The sequence below is a fragment of the Leucopleurus acutus genome (assembly GCF_964270905.1).
Source record: "Leucopleurus acutus genome assembly, chromosome: 14".
In the NCBI taxonomy this organism is placed as follows: Eukaryota; Metazoa; Chordata; class Mammalia; order Artiodactyla; family Delphinidae; genus Leucopleurus; species Leucopleurus acutus.
Window position 1 is genome coordinate 32,156,908 of NC_139156.1, and position 23,747 is coordinate 32,180,654.

At 46.9% G+C, this 23,747-nt stretch overlaps 1 protein-coding gene across 1 annotated transcript in view; it reads left to right on the forward strand.

The window, feature by feature from the left end:
• The first annotated feature begins 13,333 nt into the window (after nt 1-13,333).
• The window catches only part of PDLIM1 (PDZ and LIM domain 1), a 46,195-nt gene continuing 35,781 nt past the window's right edge, over nt 13,334-23,747 (forward strand). Inside the window, exon 1 of the mRNA XM_082853945.1 lies at nt 13,334-13,641. Coding sequence (XP_082710071.1) covers nt 13,546-13,641 — 96 coding nt within the window. The 5' untranslated portion in view covers nt 13,334-13,545. The remainder of the gene's footprint in view (nt 13,642-23,747) is intronic.

Consider the following 23,747-nt stretch of genomic DNA (forward strand, 5'->3'; position numbering starts at 1 on the left):
GTTCAGATTTCATTAAAACCTAATGCTGATTACCTGTGGAAAAAAACAGGATTCCTTGAGCCCGAGGCCCAGCCTTTAATAACCAAGTTCTTAAAATATGGGCTGTTATGACCCTGCCAATTTCTATGTAATACCCCCATTCTGCACATAAAAAAAAACAAAGTGGAAAACAACAAGGTTCTACTGTATAGCACAGGGAACTATATTCATTATCTTGTAATAAACCATAAGGAAAAAAGAAATTTAAAAGAATGTATATATATATGTGTAACTGAGTCACTTTGCTGTACAGCAGAAATTAACATGATATTGTAAATCAACTATACTTCAATAAAAAAAATTAAAAATAAAATTTAAAAAATAAATGAAACTTCGACACATGCTAAAAAAAACGAAGTGGAGAATACAGGTTTGTTCAAGACCTGAGAGCAGTTAATGAGGCAGTGGGTCCCAGATCACCCGATAGTCCCTAATCCATATACCATACTGACCCAAGTTCCAGTAAATGCTCACTGGTTTACAGGGCTGGACCTAAAGGACACCTTCTTTTGCATTCCCCTGCACCCAGACTCTCTTTGCCTTTGAGTGGACAGATCCAGATACTCATAACACTTCCCAGCTAACCTGGACCACGCTGCCCCAAGGCTCCAGGGATAGCCCCCACCTATTTGGGAACACATTAGCAAAGGAATTAATAGAATTACAGTTGGTCAATGGGTCTCTCCTACAGTATGGAGATGACCTCCTAATTTCCAGTCCCACTAGGGAAGACTCAGATAAAAACACCATTCACATCCTCAACTTCCTAGGGGGATAAGGATATCAAGTCTCCTCACAAGGCCCAGGTTTCCACCCAACAGGTTAAGTACCTGGGATGTGTGCTCACCTCTGGGATGAGGACTCTAGCCCAGGACTGAAAGGAAGCCATTGTAACCCTCCAGACTAAGAGGTAACTGAGGGCCTTTCTGGGGATGGCGGGATTTTGCAGGCTCTGGATACCTGGATTCAGGCTCAGAGTAAAGCCTCTCTAGGAGGCCCTGAAAGGAGGTGACCACAAACCCCTCAACTGGGGTAAAGATTGCCAACAGGTGTTCCTAGCTCTAAAACTAAAATTAGGGACTGCCCCTGTATTAGGTCTCCTGAACTTAGAAAAACCCTTTACCCTCTATATGGCTGAGAGACAAGGGGTAGCCCTGGGTGTCCTCACCCAAAAACCTGGGGACCTCCCAAAACCAATAGCTCATTTCTCAGAACAACTTGATCAGGTGGCCACTGGATGGCCACGATGTCTTAGGGCAGTGGCTGCCCCTCTCTGCTAGTAGAAGAGGTCAATAAGTTCACTCTGGGACAACCACTGGAAGCCCTAGACCCTCACCAAGTACAAGGAGTCCTAGAAGCAAAGGGACACCAATTCCGATGGGTGGATGATGACTTAAACACCAAGCCCTCCTACTAGACACTCCAGGCGTAACTCTTAAGGTCTGCCAAGCGCTGAACCCAGCTATCTAAGGCCAGACCCCCCCACACCAAGGGTCCCTTGTTCACTCCTGTGTGGAGGCTACTGAACAAGTTTACTCCAGTAGACCTGACCTCGAGCCCCTGACCAATCCTGATGCAGAATGATTTACCTATGGAAGCAGCTGTACACATGAAGGGGTTAGAAAGGCCGGCTATGTCACAGTCAGTTGAGTCAATTGTTGAGTCTGGAGCTCTACCCTCTCATACTTCCGCCCAAGAGGCCGAATTGATTGCCTTGACCAGGGCACTCTAGCTAGGAAAGGGATTAAGAATCAACATATATCCTGATTCCAAGTACGGATTCCTAGTACTATATGCCCATGCTGCCACATGGAAAGAAAGGGGATTACTAACAGCCAACGGGTCCCCTATAAAACACCAGGCATAAATTCTAGAACTGCTAGAAGCCATCCAGCTTCCAAAGGAAGTTGCAGTCATTCACTGCAGAGGCCACCAAAGGGACAACACCTCCCTTACAAAGGGAAATGCCCTGGCTGACAAGGTCACTAAGACAGTAGCCAAAGAACAGCTGGCCCTACAACCTGCAGCTCTCGGACCCAACAAGCTCCTCCCTTCTCAATGGTGCCACCTTATACACCAGAAGAACAGGTAGGGAACTGGAAAGAGACCTCTCAGGGTGGCTGACAAAAGATAACAAGCTTCTCACTCCTGGGGCCGAGCAATGGAAAATACTTAAGCACTTCCATGAATCCTCCCACTTAGGGCAAGACTGCCTATTCAAACTGGTTACGCAGGTGTTCCTGGGTAAAGGACTGTCCCAAATTGTGTCACCAAGGCTTGTGAGCTTTGTGCCCCCAGTAGCCCAGGAAGACACCCCATACTTCCCCCCCTAACTTGGCCCATACAACATTGGGGAGCCTATCCAGGGGAGGATTGGCAAGTGGTCTTGACCCAAATGCCCCCATGTAGGGGATGGAAACACCTATTGTTATTCATAGACACCTTTAGAGGGTGGATAGAAGCTTTCCCTACTAAAACTGAAAAAGCAATAGGAGTATCCACATTTCTGCTTAAAGAGATAGTTCCGAGATCAGGTTACCCAAAAGCTTACAGAGTGATAACGGACCTTCCTTCACTGCCAAACTGACCCAACAGGTTTCCTCAGCTCTGAGTATTAACCACAGCTGCCACTTTTCCTAGAGGCCTCAATCCTCAGGCAAGGTAGAAAAGGCAAATCATGTTCTACAAAGAACGGTTGCTAATTTATGCCGAGACTTCAGAAACCTGGGTCTCCCTCCTGCCTCAGCCCTTTTATGGACCAGGATGGCCCCAAAGGGAATTTTAAAACTTAGCCCCATTGAAATGACCTATGCAAGGCCCTTTTTTGACTTCAGATCTTTTGTTTGATGAGGAAACCCACAAGTTGGTCTCCCACATTGTTAGCTTGAGCCAAGTTCAGAGTGCCCTCCAAGGGAACGAAGTGCTACCCACCCCCACAGAAGAAAAGGTCGTGGTCTCTATCCACTCAGGGGACTTTGTCCTACAAAAAACTTGGAAGGAAGGGTCCCTTGAGGACCAGCTACAACTAAAATGGAAGGGATCATATCAAGTGTTACTAAGTACTCCAACTGCTGTCAAGCTAAGAGGAGTTACTAGCTGGGTACATCTGTCTAGAATAAAACCTGTACCTTATGAGACTCAATAGGAACCAGAGGGGACCGACTCCTGCGAGGCAGCGGAAGACCTCAGATACTTGTTCCAGAGAACAGATACGGGTTGACCTAGTCATCCTTGTGTTTCTGACTATCATGCTCTTATTCTGCCACTTTTCAGAACACCCTCCCCCAGGTAAACATCTTCTTTGCCTCCGCTGGGTCTGAACAAATATATAGTAATATGATGTCAAAAGCCACGATACTCCTAGTAGGACTTCTGACGATGGTCATGGCTCAGGGTGAATGGGAAAATAATGTTTTAGTAAACACATCTAAAACAGTCACTCGGGGAGAAAAACTAGTTAATTGTTGGGTCTGCCATAAAATCCCTGGCTTACAACAATTACAGGTACGAATAGGTACATATAACAAGAGTATTATCAATTCAAACACATGGAACAACCTCCCTCTACCGATTTGAGCATGATGGGTCATACCCCCCATCAGGCCCAATATCTTGCCTATGTTTGATTCCTTTTAAAAGGGTGCTTATGGGCTTCCCTGGTGGCGCAGTGGTTGAGAGTCCGCCTGCCGATGTAGGGGACACGGGTTCGTGCCCCGGTCCGGGAGGATCCCACATGCCGCGGAGCGGCTGGGCCCGTGAGCCATGGCCACTGAGCCTGCGCGTCCGGAGCCTGTGCTCCGCTACGGGAGAGGCCACAACAGTGAGAGGCCCGCGTACCGCAAAAAAAAAAAAAAAAAGAAAGGGTGCTTATAACTTTTCCATTAATCATGGCTACTTTCGTTATTCAGAAAACCAGTCATGCTTCTGATGCCGCTACGCCTCTAATGGTTCTCCTGGGTATGGTGAGACTCTTTAGAGCAATCCCTGGCCACCAGATGGTAATATCACAACGGTGTTTTGGAACCCAGACCCAAACTGCATTCCTACGGATGCCTTCATTCTGTGTGTTTATAATGAAGACCAGACCCCAAGTGCCTATGGGATAGGGATGGAATGGACTAAAAATTGGGCTAGAAATTGTCAGGCTCTACGGAAGCAGTGGGTTAAAACCTTCTTACTATACCATCTCATCTAAGCCGAGGGCATGGAATATTCCGGACTTAACTATTTTGAATCTACTAATGGGCCCTTGTCCCTGCATTGTGTTCATAACTTGTCCCTTCCATGGATCCCTACGGCTGCTTCCTTGCTAAATTCTTCTGTTCCCAGATCTCTTATTTCACCTTCAGGATATGTCTGGATATGTAGCAAGTCCCAGAATGAGAGCCCAAAGACAAGCGCACCCCAGGGAAAATTTGGCCCCTTTGTAAATGCTTATCCTTATATCCATAATGTGTGGCACGAGAGAGAGGGTACATTAGGACACTTGGTCCCATTCACAGTCACAGTTCATAATAATACTCAATACAGTCCCAAGAGGGCCATCGGATTAATATTAGCAGGAACAGGACGGGCAGGGGGATTGGCAGCTCCATGGGAAGGCTTTGCCTTCCGTGAGATAACCCTAGAAAATCTAACTAACACTTTAGAAAGCCTAGCCCTGACCACTGGCAATGCCCTAAATAGACTTTCAACTTCTTTAAACTCACTGGGCAATGTGGTCATGGGCAATAGATTGGCGTTGGATTACTTCCTGGATGAGCAGGGTGGTATTTGTGTGGTTATAAACAAAACCTGCTGTACCTACGTTAATAACTCGGGCCAGATCAAGATGAACATCAAAAAGATTTATTAACAGGCATCATGGTTATACCACCACAACCAGAGGACAGACCCTAATGCCATCTGGTCTACTATTAAGAGCACCCTCCCTAGCCTTACTTGGTTCCTGCCCCTCCTGGGTCCAGTTGTGGTCATACTCCTCCTCTCCTTTGGACCCTGCCTCTTTAACCTCTTGGTAAAGTTCTTGTCTTCTGGGTTACAACAGTTCCACATCAAAATGATGGCTATGCAAGGATTTCAACCCATACCTCCCTCTGACTTAAAACAAGAAGCTGTCCTGCCCCTGGGGACAGGGGACAGTAAAAATCCAGAGATTTTTACTCCCTGACGGGCAGGGTCGATGCCCCTGCTCAGCTCTGAAGCAGCTACAGAAGACGGACCATTGCCCTTCTGCTTCCCATAAGAATATGGGAGTAAAATCTCTGAGCAGGGAATGAGACAGGAGGGAAAGGGGCAGGACACAAACGCTAGATAATGAAGAAGGGGTGCAGCTGTTGGAATGTGATAAAGACCAGCTGGAATAAGTTGAAACCAAGGTGGCTTTGAGAATAGTCCAGTCATTGACCTTTAGCTCATTATACCTTCATTGTAATACTAAAAGCACTCCCCCTTACACCATGACAGTTCCGAGGAGGACCAAAAAAGGCCAAAAAGTGGGCAGTGGCCCAGTTCCTGGGAAATCCCTACCATGCCCTGACATAGCAAGAATATTCCTCCCACTCGTTGGCCTATGAAACTACTTAACCTATAAAAACCGACGAACCCATGCCCCAGGGCCGCTCTCACTTTTTGACAGTCCACATTCTGCCTATGAAATGTGTATCTCTCTAAATCAATTTGCTTTCCCTTTCCTCTGGCTGCTTTTGAATTCTTTCCTGCTTACGAGACCAAGAACCCTCACTTGGGTTCACCCTAAGGACTCCTGCAGGTCCCAGGATGTGACATTTCCCTCTCCTGCAATACGCCCGCCACTTATTCAAGCACTTTCATACTCTCTGCATAAAAAGCTAATCCGGGCTCCTCTTGTCCCTATCCTGCTGCAGCCCTAGAATTTCCTTAAGAAGCCCTGGTTCTTTTTATGGCATTTAGAAACCAAGTTCAGGAAAGCAAGCGTACTCATTGCTCTGGAGTATCTTTGCTCCTAGGCCCTTTTGGCAGGAAAACATGCATGCAAATACGCATAGATATACATAGTTATTTAATACACACACACCTACATAAACGTATATCCATAGTTTACTTATTTATTTTGTTTGTCCCTTACACTAAAATGTAAGCTCCACGAGGGAGAAAATTTTCGTCTGTTTTGTTTGTTGTTGATTTTTTAGTGCACAGAACAGCACATAGTAAATGGGGAGTATTCAGTAGATAGTTGTTGACTAAAACAGAAGAAACAGCCCCAATAGGCTAAGTAGTTTGTCAAATCCTCGCAACTGACCAATGACGGAACTCTCTTTTTAGCATGCTTCCAAGACCCAAAGTAGGAGCTAATATCTGGCTGGATAGCACAGGTCTTCATGGTCATTTTTCCACCTTAATTTTTTTCTGGCCTCTTTTTGTAAGTCTACCTCTAGACTTTTGTAATTTGTATCCTCTCTTCCTACCCTCTGGGATTCATAACCTCAGGTGGTCAGTGGGTAGGAGCTCAAGGCAGAGGCTAGGTGGCTAGTCCTGGAAGTAGAAGAAGACCCCAGGCTCATCACCCAGCGGTGATGGCTGAGACATCTCCTCAGCCTGGAATGTGGTCTAATACAAGGAGTGGGGTGTCCAGGTGTGGTATCTGAAGTCAGTTATCATTGCTAGCGTACCCAGCAGCAGCCCTGATGCTACCCAAGAAATGACCACACAGAAGCAGAGCATCAGAGATAATAGAAGACAGATCCAGAGCGAGCGGGTGGAGACCCAACAGAGAGGAAGCCAACCTCCGGGAGCCCTGGCGTCATGGAAACTGGCCCTGCCACTCTATCTGTCCTCAAATGCTATAAATAGTCAGTTTCAGTATCAGCCATGGCCAGACCAGGCCAGCACCACGATCAAACCCTGAGAAGAAATGGATTTGGGGGAGGAGGTCACAGAGAGAGAGAGAGAACGGTTGGAATGGGAGGAATGAGATGAGATGGAGGGAAAGCTTTTGCCTGTCCCCACTGCACACCACAGCAGGCCTCTGGCACTCAGAGCCCACCCCACAGAATTTTCCAGGCTGCCCATCACCCAATAATGCTGTTTCACCAAACCATCTCCCACCCTTCCTACTACTTTGCTTTGTTTCTGCCGCTCAGTATGGCCTTTCTGCCTCCATATTTCTTCATACTTTTAAAGCTTATCTCAATTTCTACTTCCTCCAAGGAGGAAGTCCAAAAAGCCATCCCCCAAAGACTTCTAGTCTAGTTGAGTTGCTGACACTTGGGCTGTGGGTGTCCCCGTTAGTGGAGAAGGAAGATCTGGCCCTTGGGCCCTCCGTGAATTGTGGACATGAGGTGTCTTCTGGGATCCTAGGAACCCCTGAATAACCTCCTGTCCCTCCCTTTTTCTGTTACAAAGTCCTCTGGACCCTGTAGCTCCTCCTCTGCCTCCCCAGCCCAGACTTTTCTCTGTTACTTGGTTACTGAATGATTTTAGGGAAGTCTCTTGACCTCTCTGGGCCTATTGCAGGCTGAGTTCTCTGGTTGCAGAGACAGAGTGTCTAAGCAGGATGTTTATTAAGGAGAGCCCTTGGGCTCAGTGCCTGGGGGAGGGAGGGAGAGGAAGCTGGATTGGGCAGAGGGAGAAGCTGAGCTACGGGGATCTCTGGAGCCATAATGACCCAACAGAGTTGTCCCATGTTGGGCCCAAATGGCTGGTCTTTTATCCCAAGATCAGTCATTGAATGCAGGCAGTCTGGGGTAGGGCATGTCCGTGGGCAAGGCTGCTCTCTGCGACAGTGGCAGTCCCTAAAGGGGCTAAAAGTTGAAGGCTGTCCACCTCCCAGGAACTGGAAAAATAAGTCCTTCCATGAAGGGGGACCTGGGCAGCGCATCAGTGCCTCAGCTTCCTCCTGTAATAAGGGCATCACGGGACTTCCCTGGTGGCCCAGTGGTAAAGAATCCGCCTTCCAATGCAGCAGACACGGGTTTGATCCCTGGTCGGGGAACTAAGATCCCACATGCTACGGGGCAACTAAGCCCACGTGCCACAACTACTGAGCTTGCGCACCTCAACGAGAGATCCCGCGTGCCACAAACTACAAAGCCCATGCGCCCTAGAGCCCGCACACCACAACTAGAGAGAGAAAACCCATGCGGCCACAACTAGAGAGGAGCCTGTGTGCCACAACTAAGACCCAACGCAGCCAAAAAAAAAAAAAAAAAAAAAAAAAATATATATATATATATATATATATATATATATATATATACTTTTAAAAGGGCATCACAATACTTCACTGGGCTATTGTGTGGATGAAATACAATATATGTCAAGTTCCTAGCACACACTCTCATAGTCACTGTTTAGTAATGGGGACAATGTTTATTGACTGGGTATTGGACTAAGGTCTGTTGGGTGACTCTGACCCCAAGCCACTTTTCCTCTTTTGGGGGGAGGTGACCAACGGGTGGGTCCATGTACACTAAAGATTCAAATTTAGACTTTTGAAGTTTTTCCCTATGAGGTTACATATAAAGCCATTGAAATATAATAACAGCAATGAAATATGTTAATCATACAACTTTAAATTTAGGTATCAGGAGGTAAATCATACTTTTTATTAATCCATTAATTATCTTGTGAACAACACTATTACATGACGTTGTCTTTTTGTCTTAACTTTTCCAGTATGTATGCTTAATATGAACCACTTTATCTATGATCTTGTTTTGGAATTTCTTCTTTTAATATTCAGGGATGCTTGAGAAATGGTAGTGGTCCAGCCTCTTTGATGACTTGATGATTTTTGTGCCACGTGTCCAGGGATCCAGGAGGCAGGTGGACAAAACAGCTTCCTGTCTGCTAGGCACACGGCAGGCCTTAGATCTGCCAATTCATCTGTCCACACCTTTATCAGCCCGGAGGGGACTTCAGCCAGGTCAGGTGTCCAGGTGTCCTTAGGGCCCGACGCTCCACAGAGCATGCTCCGTGTGGAATCCGACAGGCGCCCAATCCCAAACGGCCACTTCAGGATCCCACCCCTTCACCCCACCCACCACCCACCCCTCCCCCTGGGGCCGGAGCAGAAAGCGGGAGAAAGTAAAAAAATTGGGCGTCCGATTCCCTGACCAGTCCCTGGCTCAGCCGAGGGCACCTCCCCCCGGTCAGCCGTCCTGGAGTGTACTGGGACCAGCCGCGCGTGGGATCCCAGGACAGGACGCGCTGACCCTGGGAGCGGGGTTGAGGGTTGATGGGGACCAGACAGTGGGGATAGGACCTACCGGGAAAAGATGCTTTGTTTTGCAAGCTTCTGAGCTTGGGTTTCGGTTCTTTTTAGAGAAAGAAGAAACAAATCGCTGTGATGTCATTTGACCAGGGCACCCCGGGCAGCTGCACCGGTTTGGGGATCGGGGAGCCGCTGCGCCCTGAGCCCAGTTGGCCGCTTCCGGCTCTCTAGCCCCTGGGCAGAGCCGGCCGCAGATCCCAATGGAGGCGTGGAGCCTGGGAGTCACCTACGCTCCTCTTGGGTCAAGGCTCAGTCCCAGAGGGGGGAGGGGTCATGGCCGGGATCTCCAGGAATGGGAGCTCTGCAGTCCCCTGAGCGGGTCCAGGACTTGTCCTGGAGATTAAGTAAGTCCGTATGTAAAGGCTAGTACAGTCCTACTCTCACTGTCCTTAAGAAATGGGGCTGTTATTCCCTCAGCACAGTGGCTCTGGAGGGTCCTGGCAGTGGCACCCTGGGTGTGGGAGTAGCCAGCTCTGCAGAAGCCCGATGGTGGGGGGTGGGATCCGCCAGCAGATGCCACCCACCCTGTCCACCTTGTTAAACTGGCCTGAGAGGTGGACATACCCACTATCCCCTGACTTCCTAGACCATTGCTCCTCTGCCCTCTTCCTGTCCTTGCTTCCATTTCTTCAGCATCCTCTCTACCCCACCTGCACCCCCTCATACGCAGGTATTTTGATGTAGGCTGTTTAGGGTCAAAAAACTTTCATGGAATTCATTATAATAATAATAGACAAGGCAACTGAAGTTCAGAGAAGTTGCTTAAGGCCATTCAACTTGTACTCAGTAGGAGTCAAGGGTGGCCAGTGAGGGAACTGCAGAGTTTGGATTAATAAATAATGGTGTTTAAGATAAAACAAGGTTGCTTGTGTTTGGGGGTCAGAGCTGTCAGTCCATCACTGGGTATTTTCTGAGTACATGCTGTGTGCCCAGCTCAGAGCTGGCTTGCTGGAGCAGGGAGAGGGAGATCAAAAAGATAGAAGATGAGGTTCCCCACCCCCAGAAAGACTAGCATTTAGTCTGCATCCAAGGAGCTGAGGCCATTTAATTGATTTTTGCTTTGAAAACTTTACATCATTGTTAGAAGAAATTATTTAAAAAATTTTTCTCCAATTCCATCTTCCAATACAAAGTTAGTTTTTGTACTTTCTCCTAATTTTGGGCAATAGGTAGACATAATTTTTATTATTTAACATGAAATCTATAATTTTGTTTACAAATAATAACTGGTTTACCAATAATTTTGTTCCACTCTTTTTTACATATCTTGAAAACACATTTCCCTGCCTTCTCAGTCTTTTTTAAAATATTTATTTAGCTGCATCGGATCTTAGCTGCAGCACGCGGGCTCTTAGTTATGGCGTGCGGGATGTAGTTCCCTGACCAGGGATCAAACCCAGGTGCCCTGCATTGGGAACGTGGAGTCTTAAACACTGGACCACCAGGGAAGTCCCTCATAGACTTCATGATTATCATTTTTATGCTGCATACTATTCCCTCATATGGCCATACCATATTTAGCCACTTTTCTGTTGCTGCTTAATGCCAGTTTTTTTGGTCATTATAAATAATGTGGCTATAAATATCTTTGTACATAAAACTTTTACCTCTTCTTTTAAATTATGTCCTTGGAATTAGTACCCAGGAAGGGGATGGCCTGGTCAGAGTGCTGACTGTTTTATAGCTCTTGTTATGTAGAGCCAGACTGCAACTGACAACATTTAATAACTAAATGAAGTAACCTATGTACTTCTGCCCTATATCTGAAAAGAATATTGTACAGAATAAGCACTATTGGCACCCACAATGTATCAGGTCCATGCTAGCAGGACACCTGGGGATGAACGAGAGGCAGTTCCCACCTTTGGGGAGCACAGAAGCTGTGGCTCTTCAACCTTTTTCCTCTTCCTAGGACACAAAATATTCAAAACTTCTACCCATCTTAGGGCAGACCCAGAATTTGGTGATTCTCCCAAATTCTGCAGGGACTTGAAACACAAGCATGTTTTTAAATCAGGAGAATCTTAATCAAAGAGGGTATAATTTTTGGCTTTGATGAAGCAGGTAGTTGACTCCTGGCTGTAACTCCACATTCCTTTTTCTCAGATTCAAGAACATCAGGATATCTAGAGCCTGCGCTCCACAGCAAGAGAAGCCACTGCAGTGAGAAGGCCTCGCACCGCAACGAGGAGTAGCCCCCGTTCGCCACAGCTAGAGAAAGCCTGCGCACAGCAACGAAGACAACGCAGCCAAAAGTAAATTAAATAAATTAGAAAAAAAAAAAAGAATACCAGGATGGGGAGTCGGGGGGATAAATTGGGAGTTTGGGATTAACAGATACACACTACTATATATAAAATAGATAAACAACAAGGACCTGCTGTATAACACAGGGAACTATATTCAATATTTTGTTATAACCTCTAATGGAAAAGAATCTGAAAAAGCATATATATCTGAATCACTTTGCTATGCACCTGAAACTAACACATTGTAAATCAACTATACTTCGATTAAAACAAAACAAGAATATGAGGATGCAAGATGAGAGGGATGGATAGATGACATAAAACGACTCTGATTTCTAAATTCAAGCAAACCATTCCCAAACCAGGCATTTGTGCTGTGACACAACTGGACAAGTAAGGTGATCCTTTTATGTGTACATCTGTGCACAGGGCTTCTGGGTAGGTAGGCCAGGATCACAAAGAGACAGAACACTGGGGCTCAGGTGCCAGGATGAATTGGAGCCAAGAAAACTATGAAGAACCTGGGACCCAAAGGTCATAAGGTTGGCCAATGTATTGAGTTCATTAAATACTATGTACTAGGCACTATTATTAGGCGCTGGGATACAGCAGTGATCCAAACAGATAAAAACCCCTACCACTGGGGAACTAATGCTTAGGGGTGACCGGGGAGTACAAATAAGTGAAATATTGAGTATGTCAGATGGTGATAAATACAATGGGAAAATAAAAGCAGAGGAAGGTGACAGGGTGTTCTAGAGAGGAGGTTTTAAATAGGGCTTTCAGAGATGGCCTAACTGAGATGATGACATCTGAACAAAGGGCGAGCCTTAGGATGTCTGGGAGAAAAGCATTCCAGAGGCCCTGACGCAAAGCCTTTGAGGCAGAAGCAACAGGCCAGTGAGGGCTGGGAGCAGCACAAGGAGATGAGATCAGAGAGGGAGTTGGGGCCATTCTGTGGGTGGCCCTACAAGCATTTTAGGCATTACAGCTTTACTCAGAGAGAAGTGGGGGACCCAGTGGACAAGGAGATGTGGTCTGATCTGGCGAGGAGACGTACTCCAGGGGGAGGGGGGCAGAGCCCAGTTAGGAGGCTAGTGGCAAGTCAGCAACCCAGGTCTTCGTACTCAACCCAGTTCCCTTTCCACACACTTGGCCCGCCTCAAACTTGAGGTGTGAATTGTTGGGAAGGGCAGAACCTACAGTGAATCCAGCCCGGCGGAAATGTTTCTAGGAAGGTTTTTAACTTCACTTACAACTTCGTACGTTGGTCTCATTCGCACTAGAAAAGTTCCAGTGTGCGGTTTTAACACGGGGAGCCTGGGCGACGGTCCAGTTACACCACGGACAAGCTGTGTGGCTTCTGGCAGGTCTTCTAACCTCTGGCCGACCCAGTTAATTCATCTGTAAAATGGGGCTATAAATGCCCTGACTGCTTCATATTTTCAAACGATATCACTCAAAAGCACCTTTGAAACATCGTTGTCGTTTACAATAAAACAAATGTGAAAATGGAGCTGACCTCAAAGGGATGACTTTGTACAGCACTTCCAAACTCTTTCAAAAGCGCCAAGCTTTGTCTCCTTCGAGGTCGCCGGAACCTACTCGCCTCTCACCTAGCGCCCGCGGCGGGGCTGGGAGTGCAGCCGGGCGGCGGCTGGCGCGGGAGGGAGGTGGCGCTGGGGGCCGGGGCGGGGCTGCTGAGATCCCGAGCCCCTCGAGCTGACCCCAGGCTCTTTCTGCCCGACTCTTGGCCAGGCCCTGTGCGGGCGCCGGGGCGGGGGGCAGCTGCGGGCCGCGGGCGGGAGGACAGGCGTGGCAGGCGGCCGCGACGCGGCCTGGGCGGAGCCGCCCCCGCCCTCCTCCCGCCCAGCTCCCGCCCGCCCCAGGCTCCCCGGGCCCGCGCCGCGCTCTCTTTCTCCGACAGCTGCCGGGGAGCCCAGCGCGCCGCTCTGCATCCTACCCCGTCTGTCCCCGGGAGTCGCCGACCGCCGTCGCCGCGCCATGACCACGCAGCAAATAGCGCTCCAGGGCCCGGGACCGTGGGGCTTCCGCCTCGTGGGGGGCAAGGACTTCGAGCAGCCTCTCGCCATTTCCCGGGTAAGAGCAGCCTGGGACGCGTGGGGAGCGGGGCCATCCCGGGCTGGGGAGCGGCGTGACCCAGAGGGGAGCTGGGGCGGCCGGGGCGCCGCGGGCGCTGTCGGAGACGGCGGCTTCCGGAGCCCGGGACGGAGCCGGGGCGGCCGGGCGCAGCCAGGTGCGCCAGGTGCGCCGAGCGCTTTCCGCGCACCTCGGGCCCGCAGCCCCCGCCGCGCTTGCCGGACGCCGCGCTCCCAGGCGAGCCAGCCGGCTGCGGAGCACCACTTACCGCGTCCGCGGGACAGAAAGGCGCAGTTTTCATGCCTTCGCTCCGGAAGCGTGGCCGGCGCGTGGACGCGCTTTGTCCGCGGGTGAAAGGCTCAGGGTCCCCGCAGATCCCGCACGCTGGGAGGTAGCGCTTCCCCGTTCTAAACAAGCCGCAGAGCGGCTGAAAGCAGTTTGGAAGTAGCAGGAACCACCTGGAAAGTGAGGTGGAGAGGATGGGAAGTTTACTGGGGCGGGGGCGGGGAGGGCGAATGAGGTTAAACGCAACAATCGAAACAATTAGTTTCTCACTCTTTGGACTTGATCCACGGCCAGGTTTTACCTCTCTAATGTCTGTTGGAGAAATGGCGGGATTTTGGAAACAGACCAACCCGTATAAACCCTCTTGGACATTCCACTACTTCGCGGGAGATGGCCGTGCCATATTTCTGCCTGGCATTTCGGGATTACCAACTGATCGGCCCTTTTCCCCCATAAATAGGGCTGCGGTGGGGTTCCCACCTTATGTGTTTGTCTGGGGGAAGTTGGTGCTTGAAAAATTCTCAGAGGGTCCTCATCTGTTTGGAAGGGCCCAGGTTCAATCGGAGACGACCAGGTCCATGATCCCCAAATAAAGCGGAAGCCCGAGGGAGACCCAGACTCACTGTTTGGAGGCCCAGGCTTTGGTCATCTTGCTAAAGGCAAGGTTGATGTCCCACTGAGAGTTGCCACATTCAATGTGCCACCAAAAGGCGGGCAAGAAATTTTTTTTGAATGAAAAAAGGGAGCGCAAACACTCTGGTACCCAGCTTTTATAGGCCTATCATTCCATTCTTGGGCTCATCTGTTTGCTGAAGATGACCCTAGACCTGCCTCCCCAGCCATCTGAACATTCCTCCTTTTCCTTAGAGGGGGAGGGTGGAGAGGGAAGGGGAATATCTCTATGGGTCTTTTTGACTTAGGTGCTTGCCTCCAGCCCCCGAAAGAATATGGTGGGAGGCACAGGAGGAAAAGAATTGGGGCTTCCTCTTTGGCTTCTCTCCAGCCACAGTCCTACCCACATTTCCTTGCAGGTGGGCCCTAGTGGAGTGATGTCTTCTCTGACCATCCCACTCCCAAAAGGGGCAGGTGCTTCAGTTCTTAGGCCCTGTCTTCCACCTGCTGTCCCCAGGGGACAACTTCGATTATTCTTGCAGGTACATGCTGTCTTCCCAGCCACCAGCCAGATTCCTCAAGTGCAGAGACTGTGCCTTCCCCAAATCTGGACCCCTGCCCCCAAGGCTGGCACCGAGCTGAGCCTGGCAGTGCCCAGTAAATCTTTGCAGGTTTATTAATAAATGCTTATCCAGGGAAGGCACATTTAGACTCGCTTACCTCATAGTCCATTTGTCCCCACTCTTTTGTGTCTATAATTAACCTGTCAGCCGGCTCAGCTTCTGAATTTATGTATGACATGAAACCCTTTCTTAAGAACTGGAGAATATGGCTTCCTCCAAGGAGTCGGAGCTGGAGCTGGAGGGACAGAGTGGGGGTGATTAAAAAAAAAAAAAAAGAATTGAGAATATATTGGCCATCTATTAAAAGGGCAATTACTGCCTGCCATTTTAGCTGGTTTTAAAAGACTTAATGCAAGTGGCCCTGTGCAGGAATGATGGTATGGGGTGAAAAACACAATACTGTGAATTCTTTAGTTTGTACCCTCATCTGTTTGTTTATTTTTTTATTAGCACATGTCTCATGAGCATATAGCATATTCTAGAAACTATACAGCAAAGCCCTGGAGTCCCAGAAATGAAGAAGACATGGCTCCACTCTCAAGGTGTTCATGGTTTAGTGAGGGAAGCTAATCTTTATAACGCCCTGGGTTGTGCTTTAATTGAAAAGTGAAAGTGACTCAGAGGAGGTGACGTTCTCTTGCTGACAGTAATTTACCTGTTTATTCATCTCATTATTCCCACATGGAAAAAACGTGGGCCTCCTAACTTCCTGGGAATGGGAAAGTCATTGTCATAAAGGGTCCCTGAGGTAGCTGTCTGAGATCTGGTATAGGTCTGATTTTTGCTTCTTACTTGAGCTGGACCTGGGGTGAGTCTTCTACTGTCTGTGGCTGCCTTTTTTATCTCTGCAACGGGGATAACTCCAGCCATTGGCTGTGAGTTAAGGTATGTGAGATTGCTCTGTAAACAGTGAACAGTAGTGAGGAGGTGTGAGCATCCGCAAAGTTATACAGACGTTCTGGTTGGTAGGTGTGCTGGATTCATCATTCGGGGCAGATACAGTTTGCTATGGTTTTGTATATGCAGACTTTGAGTCTCCACACCAAAGCAAACCATAAAATTAGGCTGGGAAAGGAGTGCCTTTTATTTAAATAGCTATGTTTGCTTTCTCTTGCATGAATTATTCTGGTATTGGCTTCATTCTTTTGTCAAACTACTAAAGCTCCTGAATATAACTCTGTAATCTTGTATACTTGAAATTATTTTTTTCTTTTTTAACTTTTTTATTGTGAAATTAAAAAGTCATAAACTAAAAATGCACAGCAAATGCTTATAAAGTAAAGACCTGTAGAGTTACCACCCAGGTCAAGAAATAGAACATTACCAGGACCTCAGCAGCTCACTAACCTACCTCCTTGTTTTTAGCCAGTTTCTGAACAGAAACAAACAGAACACATTTGTGTGTGTGTGAATAGCTGCTTTTGTTCCTCAATATTTTCATCTTTGTTATTGTGATACACTTAAAAAATTTCAATCCAGCTCTCCACCTGTGAATGGACGTAAACTGTCTTTCTTCCTTTTACCAGTTTCTCACTTAAGCCTCACCTTGCTCCCTGAAGTCCTCCTTGGACTCCTGACACATTTGCAATTGTCCTCTGAGATTTTTTTTCTCTGTCAGTTCCTGCTCCAGGTCTACAGTTGTCTATCTCCTTGAGTTGTGGTATTTTTTTTTTCCTTGTCAATTTCTTATTTCCTCTAGTTGCTTTCCATGGAAGTCTTCAGAGAATCCACACCCAGGCCAAAATTGCTGCGGAGTTTATGTTGACTGTTTTTCCTCTCCCAGCAACTGACAAAAGGCAGGAAGGGGCGGGGCCAGAGATAAGGGGGATGCTCTTGGTGGGAGGAGTTGCTCATTTGCCTCTTGAGTCCTGGGGAAGCCTTTGCTAAGAGCCTCTGGTTTTCGCTCAAGTGTCCTAAGGAGTGTTTAATAATGGATACTCTGTAGTCACAGGGTCTTTTCTGACTTTAAAGAGTGTCATTTCCAGACTCAAGTAGGCTTGCATCATGTCCTTAAGGTCGAAAGAGCAGGGCTTATCTGTCAGATTGTGAAAAGTGAGAATTGTCCATAAAGGCTCATTATGCATTAATGGCCCTTGCTCTGTACTCCCTCATTCTGTGAAATTGATCACCTGGGAAATATTAGCTGCTCCAGCTGATCTAAGGAGAGGAGGAAGAGGATGAATTACAGGGAATGGCTTGGAAGTGAATGCTTGAGCCTACTGGCATGAAATTCACCAAGCCATGTTATGTCCCTTTGACCAGAGACCCTGCCCCTTACCTAAAATCCTGGATGCCAACCTTGCTGGCTTGTCTTTGAGGAGGAGAGAGCGGAGAATGGTGTTAAGGTATTGCAACAGGGCAGATAATTGAGAGGACGTTATCATTTAACCACTGAGATCACTCTCCTACTGTGATCAGGACTGGGGAAAGCACCAGAATTGCTCCTGTGCTGGGACTAGTTAGGAGTGGCTTCCAAGCTGTGCTCATTCCCTAGGCCGTACCTTGCCATTGCTCCCTGGAGGAGAGGAAAAGGAGTATTCTTTGCCTTTTACAGGGGAGAAGCTCAGTGCCCATAGGTTAGGTAATTTGTTTGAATTTACAATTTTTTTCAATGAATGAACTACTTCTTAACTTCTTTGTAAAGGAAAAGGTAAAGGCTCATTTAAAAATGAGCAAAGGGCTATGTCAGAAAATTAATTTTTAAAGGATGATTTGACTTCCAGTATGTCTCAGAGGAGAGCCTGGAGAAGCTTCCAGAACTTCTGTATGGTGCCTGGTAGAGTGTCCAGGGCAGGAACTCAGGCTGAACTCCAGTCCTGAACACCACACTGGGTGACCCCAGGGATGTCACGTGCCTTCTCTGGGGCTCAATTCTCTGTAAAGATAAATAAAATAATAAATAAGTAAACCAGTGGTTTTGTACCCTTTGAATATGAGGGCCCCCTTTTTTTTTATTGTTAAAAAGTGTCCCAACCTCTCATATGACATTAATTGTACCTTCAACCACCAGTTGATGAGAAAGCGTAATATGAATTCAGAAATGTTTTCAGATGAATTTGGGTTGTGTTATTCATCTGTGAATATCTATGCCCAAATGACTCTTATGTTAATCACAAGAGCCTCCATTTACACTTGGAAGATTTGTGTGAGACTATTTATTTGATTGGCTTGCAGCAATGACCATAGTTAAACTGTATATGACTTTTTATATGCCAGGCAGTGTTCTAAGAGCTTAACATAGTCTTTCAGTAATCATCACAAGTATCTTGTGAGGTAGATACAATTAAGATACCCATTTTACAGATGTAAAAACTGAGCCATGGGAACATTAGGTACTTTGCCCTTGTCATACAGTAGTGAGTGGATAGAACTGGAATTTGGCTGAGCGGTCTGGCTTCAAAGCCCATAGCCTCAACCTCTCTGTCATAATAATGTTTTAACAGTAGCTAATATATTTTGAATGGCTACTCTGTGCTAGGTGTGCACTTGCATTATCTTTTTCTGTACTCCCCACAACCCACGACACAGGGACACAGGACACACAATACATACGGTAAATTGAAGAGCTGGGATTTGAAGCCAGACAGATTGACTCCCAGGCCAGCTTCAACCACAGTATTCTGCCCCCTGATAAGCTGTAACTGTCAATATTTCATTGATAATAATATTACCCAGCACCCAGGTCTGAGAAGTGCTAATGGCGGGGCAGTCATCAACATGAGGGGCAGGACTCTCCTGGGCTCCTCACCCCAGAGGCCCTCATGCCCATGGGGGTTGGCTGGGTTGGCCTCAGCCTGAGTGCCCCTGGAGCTCAGAGCAACCTAGAGAGCAGCACCTCCCCTTCCTGTTTCTCCTGAAAAGCTAGAAGCCATGGCCCCACCTGGGAGAACTGACAGACCAGCCACAGGATTCCATGGCCGTGCGGGCAGGGAAGAACAGAAGAGCCGAGGAATTGGACGCTTTGCCAGAGAAAAGCCTCTGTAGGCGGCCAGGAGGGGATTTGGGGGCAGTTTTTATGGCAAATGAAGATGACCAGGGAGAGGACAGATCCACCTTGCCCAGCCAAGGATGGGCCTGCAAAGTGGCGGCCAAGCCAAGTCCAGAACAAAATGTACCTCAGACGAGGAAGGTAACTTCTGTATGGCACTTAGCGCCCTGTGTGATTGTTGATACTGTACTAGCGCCGACGTGGGTGACGTGGAAAGCTCATCTGTGACTGAGGTCCGTGGTGTATTTTCATATGTGTAGTACACTGCCTTCTCAGCAAATGCCATAAACATGAAAAACACCTTTCCGAAGAACACTCTGGTCTTGTAGGAGGCCAGGTTCTTGATCAAGGACTCGGCCTAATTTTTATAGATATGACTACTCATGTCTATCAGATAAGAAGATAGGACATAGGGATGACCTGTATAGGATAAAGTTGTCAAATGCATACAGATAAATAAAATTCAGGTGATGCAGCAACGATTTACATCCATTTCTTTAAAAAAATTATATAAAAAATAAAAAAAAAATACTTACACTTCCACAGCTGAACGTGATCAGACCCTATGACCCAACAATTCTCCTAGTTAACTGCTCAATAGAAATGTGTCCACATGGCACCAAAAGACATGTCAAGAATCTTCAAAGCAGCACTGTTCACGATAGCCCCGAACTCGGAACAGTTCAGATGCCTAACAACAGTGGAATGGAGAAATAAATGGTGGTATATATAAATGTATTTATAAACGTATAAATAATGATATGAAACACTGCAGCCATGAGAATGAAGGAATTACAACCATGCACAATGACGTGGATCAGACAGGCAGACATGATGTTGAGAGAAAGAAGCCAGACATAAAGCGTAAATACCACGTCATTGCGATTATATAAGATTAATCAGGCAAAATTAATCTATAGTGTTAAAGGCTGGGATCACAGTGACCTTTGCCAGGAGGTTGGTGATGGGAAGGAGGCACGAGGGGCCTTTGGAAGTTCAGGTAATGCTCTGTTTCTTTATTTGGTGCTGATTCCATGGGTGCGCTTTCTTTGTGAGAATCCATCCAGCTGTTTACTTACAATTCGTGTCCTTTTCTGTATGTGTGTTATGCCTCAATAAAAAACTTACATAACAACCCTTGTGCTTATTATAAAAGATCAAATAATATAAAAATGTGGACAGCGCAAGGTAAAAGCCTTCCAACACCTTTCCCCAATCTTACTTCTCAGAGGTAAACACTGTTTAACGGTTTGCTGCAAAACTTTTCAGACATTTTTCCATTCGTGTAGCATTTTTAAAAATCAAATTACCATGTCATGGTGAACTATTTGGATGTCACTGCTTTGTACTTTCTGCCTTATTTTTAATGCAGCAAATCAAGAATTAAAGCCATCTTGGTGTCATGGGAAAATGAAGTCTCGGTATCAGCCTGATCTGGGTTCAAACCTTGTCTTGTCCCCATATTAGCTGTATGTCCTCAGGCAGGGTTAGCCTCTGAAACCTCAGTGCTCTCATTTGTAAAGCGGGAATAATAGTCCTTGTCTTCAAAGGTTGTAGTGAGGATTAAGATGATGTCTAGACAGAGCTTAGCACTATGGCTAACACATAGAAGGTGTCAGGATACAGTGGTACTATTAAAAAAATATATTAGTGGTAGCTACTGTGTATTGAGTGCTTATTATGGGCCAGACATTGTTCTAAACTCTACAAATGAAATCTCATTTAATCCAGCAACAAATGAGGTTGACCCTATTATAAATTTTATTTGATAAATGAGGAAACTGAAGCAATGGAGAGTGTAACTGCCCAAGGTTATGTGTTTAGTGAATGGTTAGGATTTGGGTTATGGGTGGTTGTTATTGGGGCTGTTTAAAAGCACACGGGATTCACTGGGACTTGTATAGGGACTTTTGAGAGACTGATGACTTCTTGATCAATTAGTCAAAGTATTCTACTTTGCTATCAGCTTTTTAATTATATTCCTACCTAAGAAATGATGGTCTTTCAGACTAAGAGCAGTAAGTCTCTTTGATCGGCCACCCCTTAGCGTTAATAGCTTCCTTTTGCAGCGAGTGCGAAGTGAAGCTGGATTACGGCATAGCTCAGCTACTTGGACCTGAACTACTTCATTGCCTCATTTTCTTAAGAAAATGGTTATGGAGTAACCAAGAACATTTTGAAACATTCTTAGGGTTTTCAAGCCAACTGCATAAGCTCATACAGCTTCTGTTTCTATAATGTGGCTTCAAAGTCTGTGCCATAGCCTGGGCCCACAAACAAACTGAGTCAGAAGTCTGACCAAGGAGAGTTCAAATTCCGCATCTAAGTGGCATACTGCAGGGGCGGGGCTCTGCTTTGTCATCCAGCTCAGAGTCGTTTAAATTTATACCTAAATAGGGACTTCCCTGGTGGCGCAGTGGTTAAGAACCCGCCTGCCAATGCAGGGGACATGGGTTCGAGCCCTGGTCTGGGAAGATCCCACATGCCGCGGAGCAACGAAGCCGGTGCACCACATCTACTGAGCCTATGCTCTAGAGCCCACTAAGCCACAAATACTGAGCTCGCGTGCCACAACTACTGAAGCCCATGCACCTAGATCCTGTGCTCCGCAACAAGAGAAGCCACCGCAATGAGAAGCCTGCGCACCGCAATGAAGAGTTGGCCCCGCCCGCCGCGACTAGAGAAAGCCCGCATGCAGCAACGAAGACCCAATGCAGCCAAAAATAAATAAAATTTTAAAAAAAAATTATACCTAAATACTTGGACACAGCCATTAGTTTGAAGGAGGTTTTCCCTAAAGGTGCATGGCACTGAGATTGAACGTGAATTCCAAATTTCTTTATTCCAGTCTTGTTTGTATAATGTTAAAAATTATTAAGTTATCATTATTTAATATTAATACACCCAACTTGTAAGGTGATTTATAGCACCAAAATACATGGCTACAAAATTTCAAACAAAAGAACACACACCATAAGATGTAACAAAAAATTGGGGTCTTCCCTGGTGGCACAGTGGTTCAGAATCCACCTGCCAATGCAGGGGACACGGGTTCGAGCCCTGGTCCAGGAGGATCCCACATGCCGCGGAGCAACTAAGCCCGTGCGCCGCAACTACTGAGCCTGCGCTCTAGAGCCCGTGAGCCACAACTACTGAGCCCGTGTACCACAACTGCTGAAGCCTGTGCGCCTGGAGCCTGTGCTCCGCAATGGGAGAAGCTACCACAATTAGAAGCCCCCAGCAACTAGAGAAAGCCCGCGCACAGCCACGGAAGACGCAACGCAGCCAATCAATCAATAAATTAAAAATTTGGAACATAGAAGAAGAAAGAGATGTGCCAGGACCTTTCAATGAGGTGGTTTCTGTAATTGCATACTACATTTAGCTGTGAGTTTTCTGGTGGAGGCAAAATAGGAACCATGTTAAGTTATTTAGGCATCTGGAATGAAATAACTTCTGCAGTACTCCATTTGCATTCAAGGATGTTGACCAGTGGTGTAGGGGATTTTGTTTTCTTTGTTTTGGTAAGAGATAGGAAAATACTATTCTAATGGATGTTTCTTTTCTTTTCTTTTTTTTTTTTTTTGGCCTCGCCCCACAGACAGCATGTGGGATCTTAGTTCCTACCAGGGATGGAACCCCTACCTGCTGCAGTGGAAGTGCAGAGTCTTAACCACTGGACCTTCAGGGAAGTCCCTGGATGTTTCTTTTAAGGGCCTTTTATGCATTTTAATAGAATGTAAGCCTTGAAGTTGTCTCTGGAGGCGCTGAGATCTTAGATTCTAAGTATTTTTTGTTTACCTGGTTAACTTCGTTCAGGGAGACCTTTGGGGGAAAAAGGCTGGTCAGCATCTCCCTTGATGTTCCCAAACCTAGTGAGCATCAGAATCTTCCGGGAAGCTTTAAAAAATAAAGATTCCTGGGTCACACTGTGTAGACCAGGGGTCCCCAACCCCCAGTCCTCGGACCAGTATCTGTCTTCAGTCTGTTAGGAACCGGGCCGCACAGCAGGATGTGAGCCTCATCTGCCGCTCCCCATCGCTCGCATTACTGCCCGAACCAACCCCGCCCACCCTATCTGTGGAAAAATTGTCTTCCACGAAACCGGTCCCTGGTGCCAAAAAGGTTGGGGACCGATGGTGTAGACTCCCCTCAGTAGATCTGAAGTGGGATGTAGAGATCTATTTATATTTTTAAAACCTGAGGGGATCTGACGACCAACTTGTTTGGGAACCATTGCCTCATCCTTGCCAATGTCATTTCCCCCTGAGTTATTGGCGAGCTAGGTCAATTTCTGGTCTGAAGTTTAGATGCCAGTTCCAAGGGTCAAGGTTAGCAACATTCTGTGAACATTCAGGAAATTGACCTGTATTCCTGTCTGCAGAAGAAAGTCAGAGAACCTTTGAACAGGGACAGTTTTTCCCTTGCGGGTGTGGGGTGAGGCTGCTTCATTCAGAACTGTTTAAACTGTTTGACAAGTATTTGGTTAAAACCCCCATCTCTGTCAAAAGAGTGGCAATACAATTTATCATCCAGACTGAAACACACTGTTGAAAATGAAATGGAGTGCTTTTGATAATTAAGCTGGGAAAATCTGT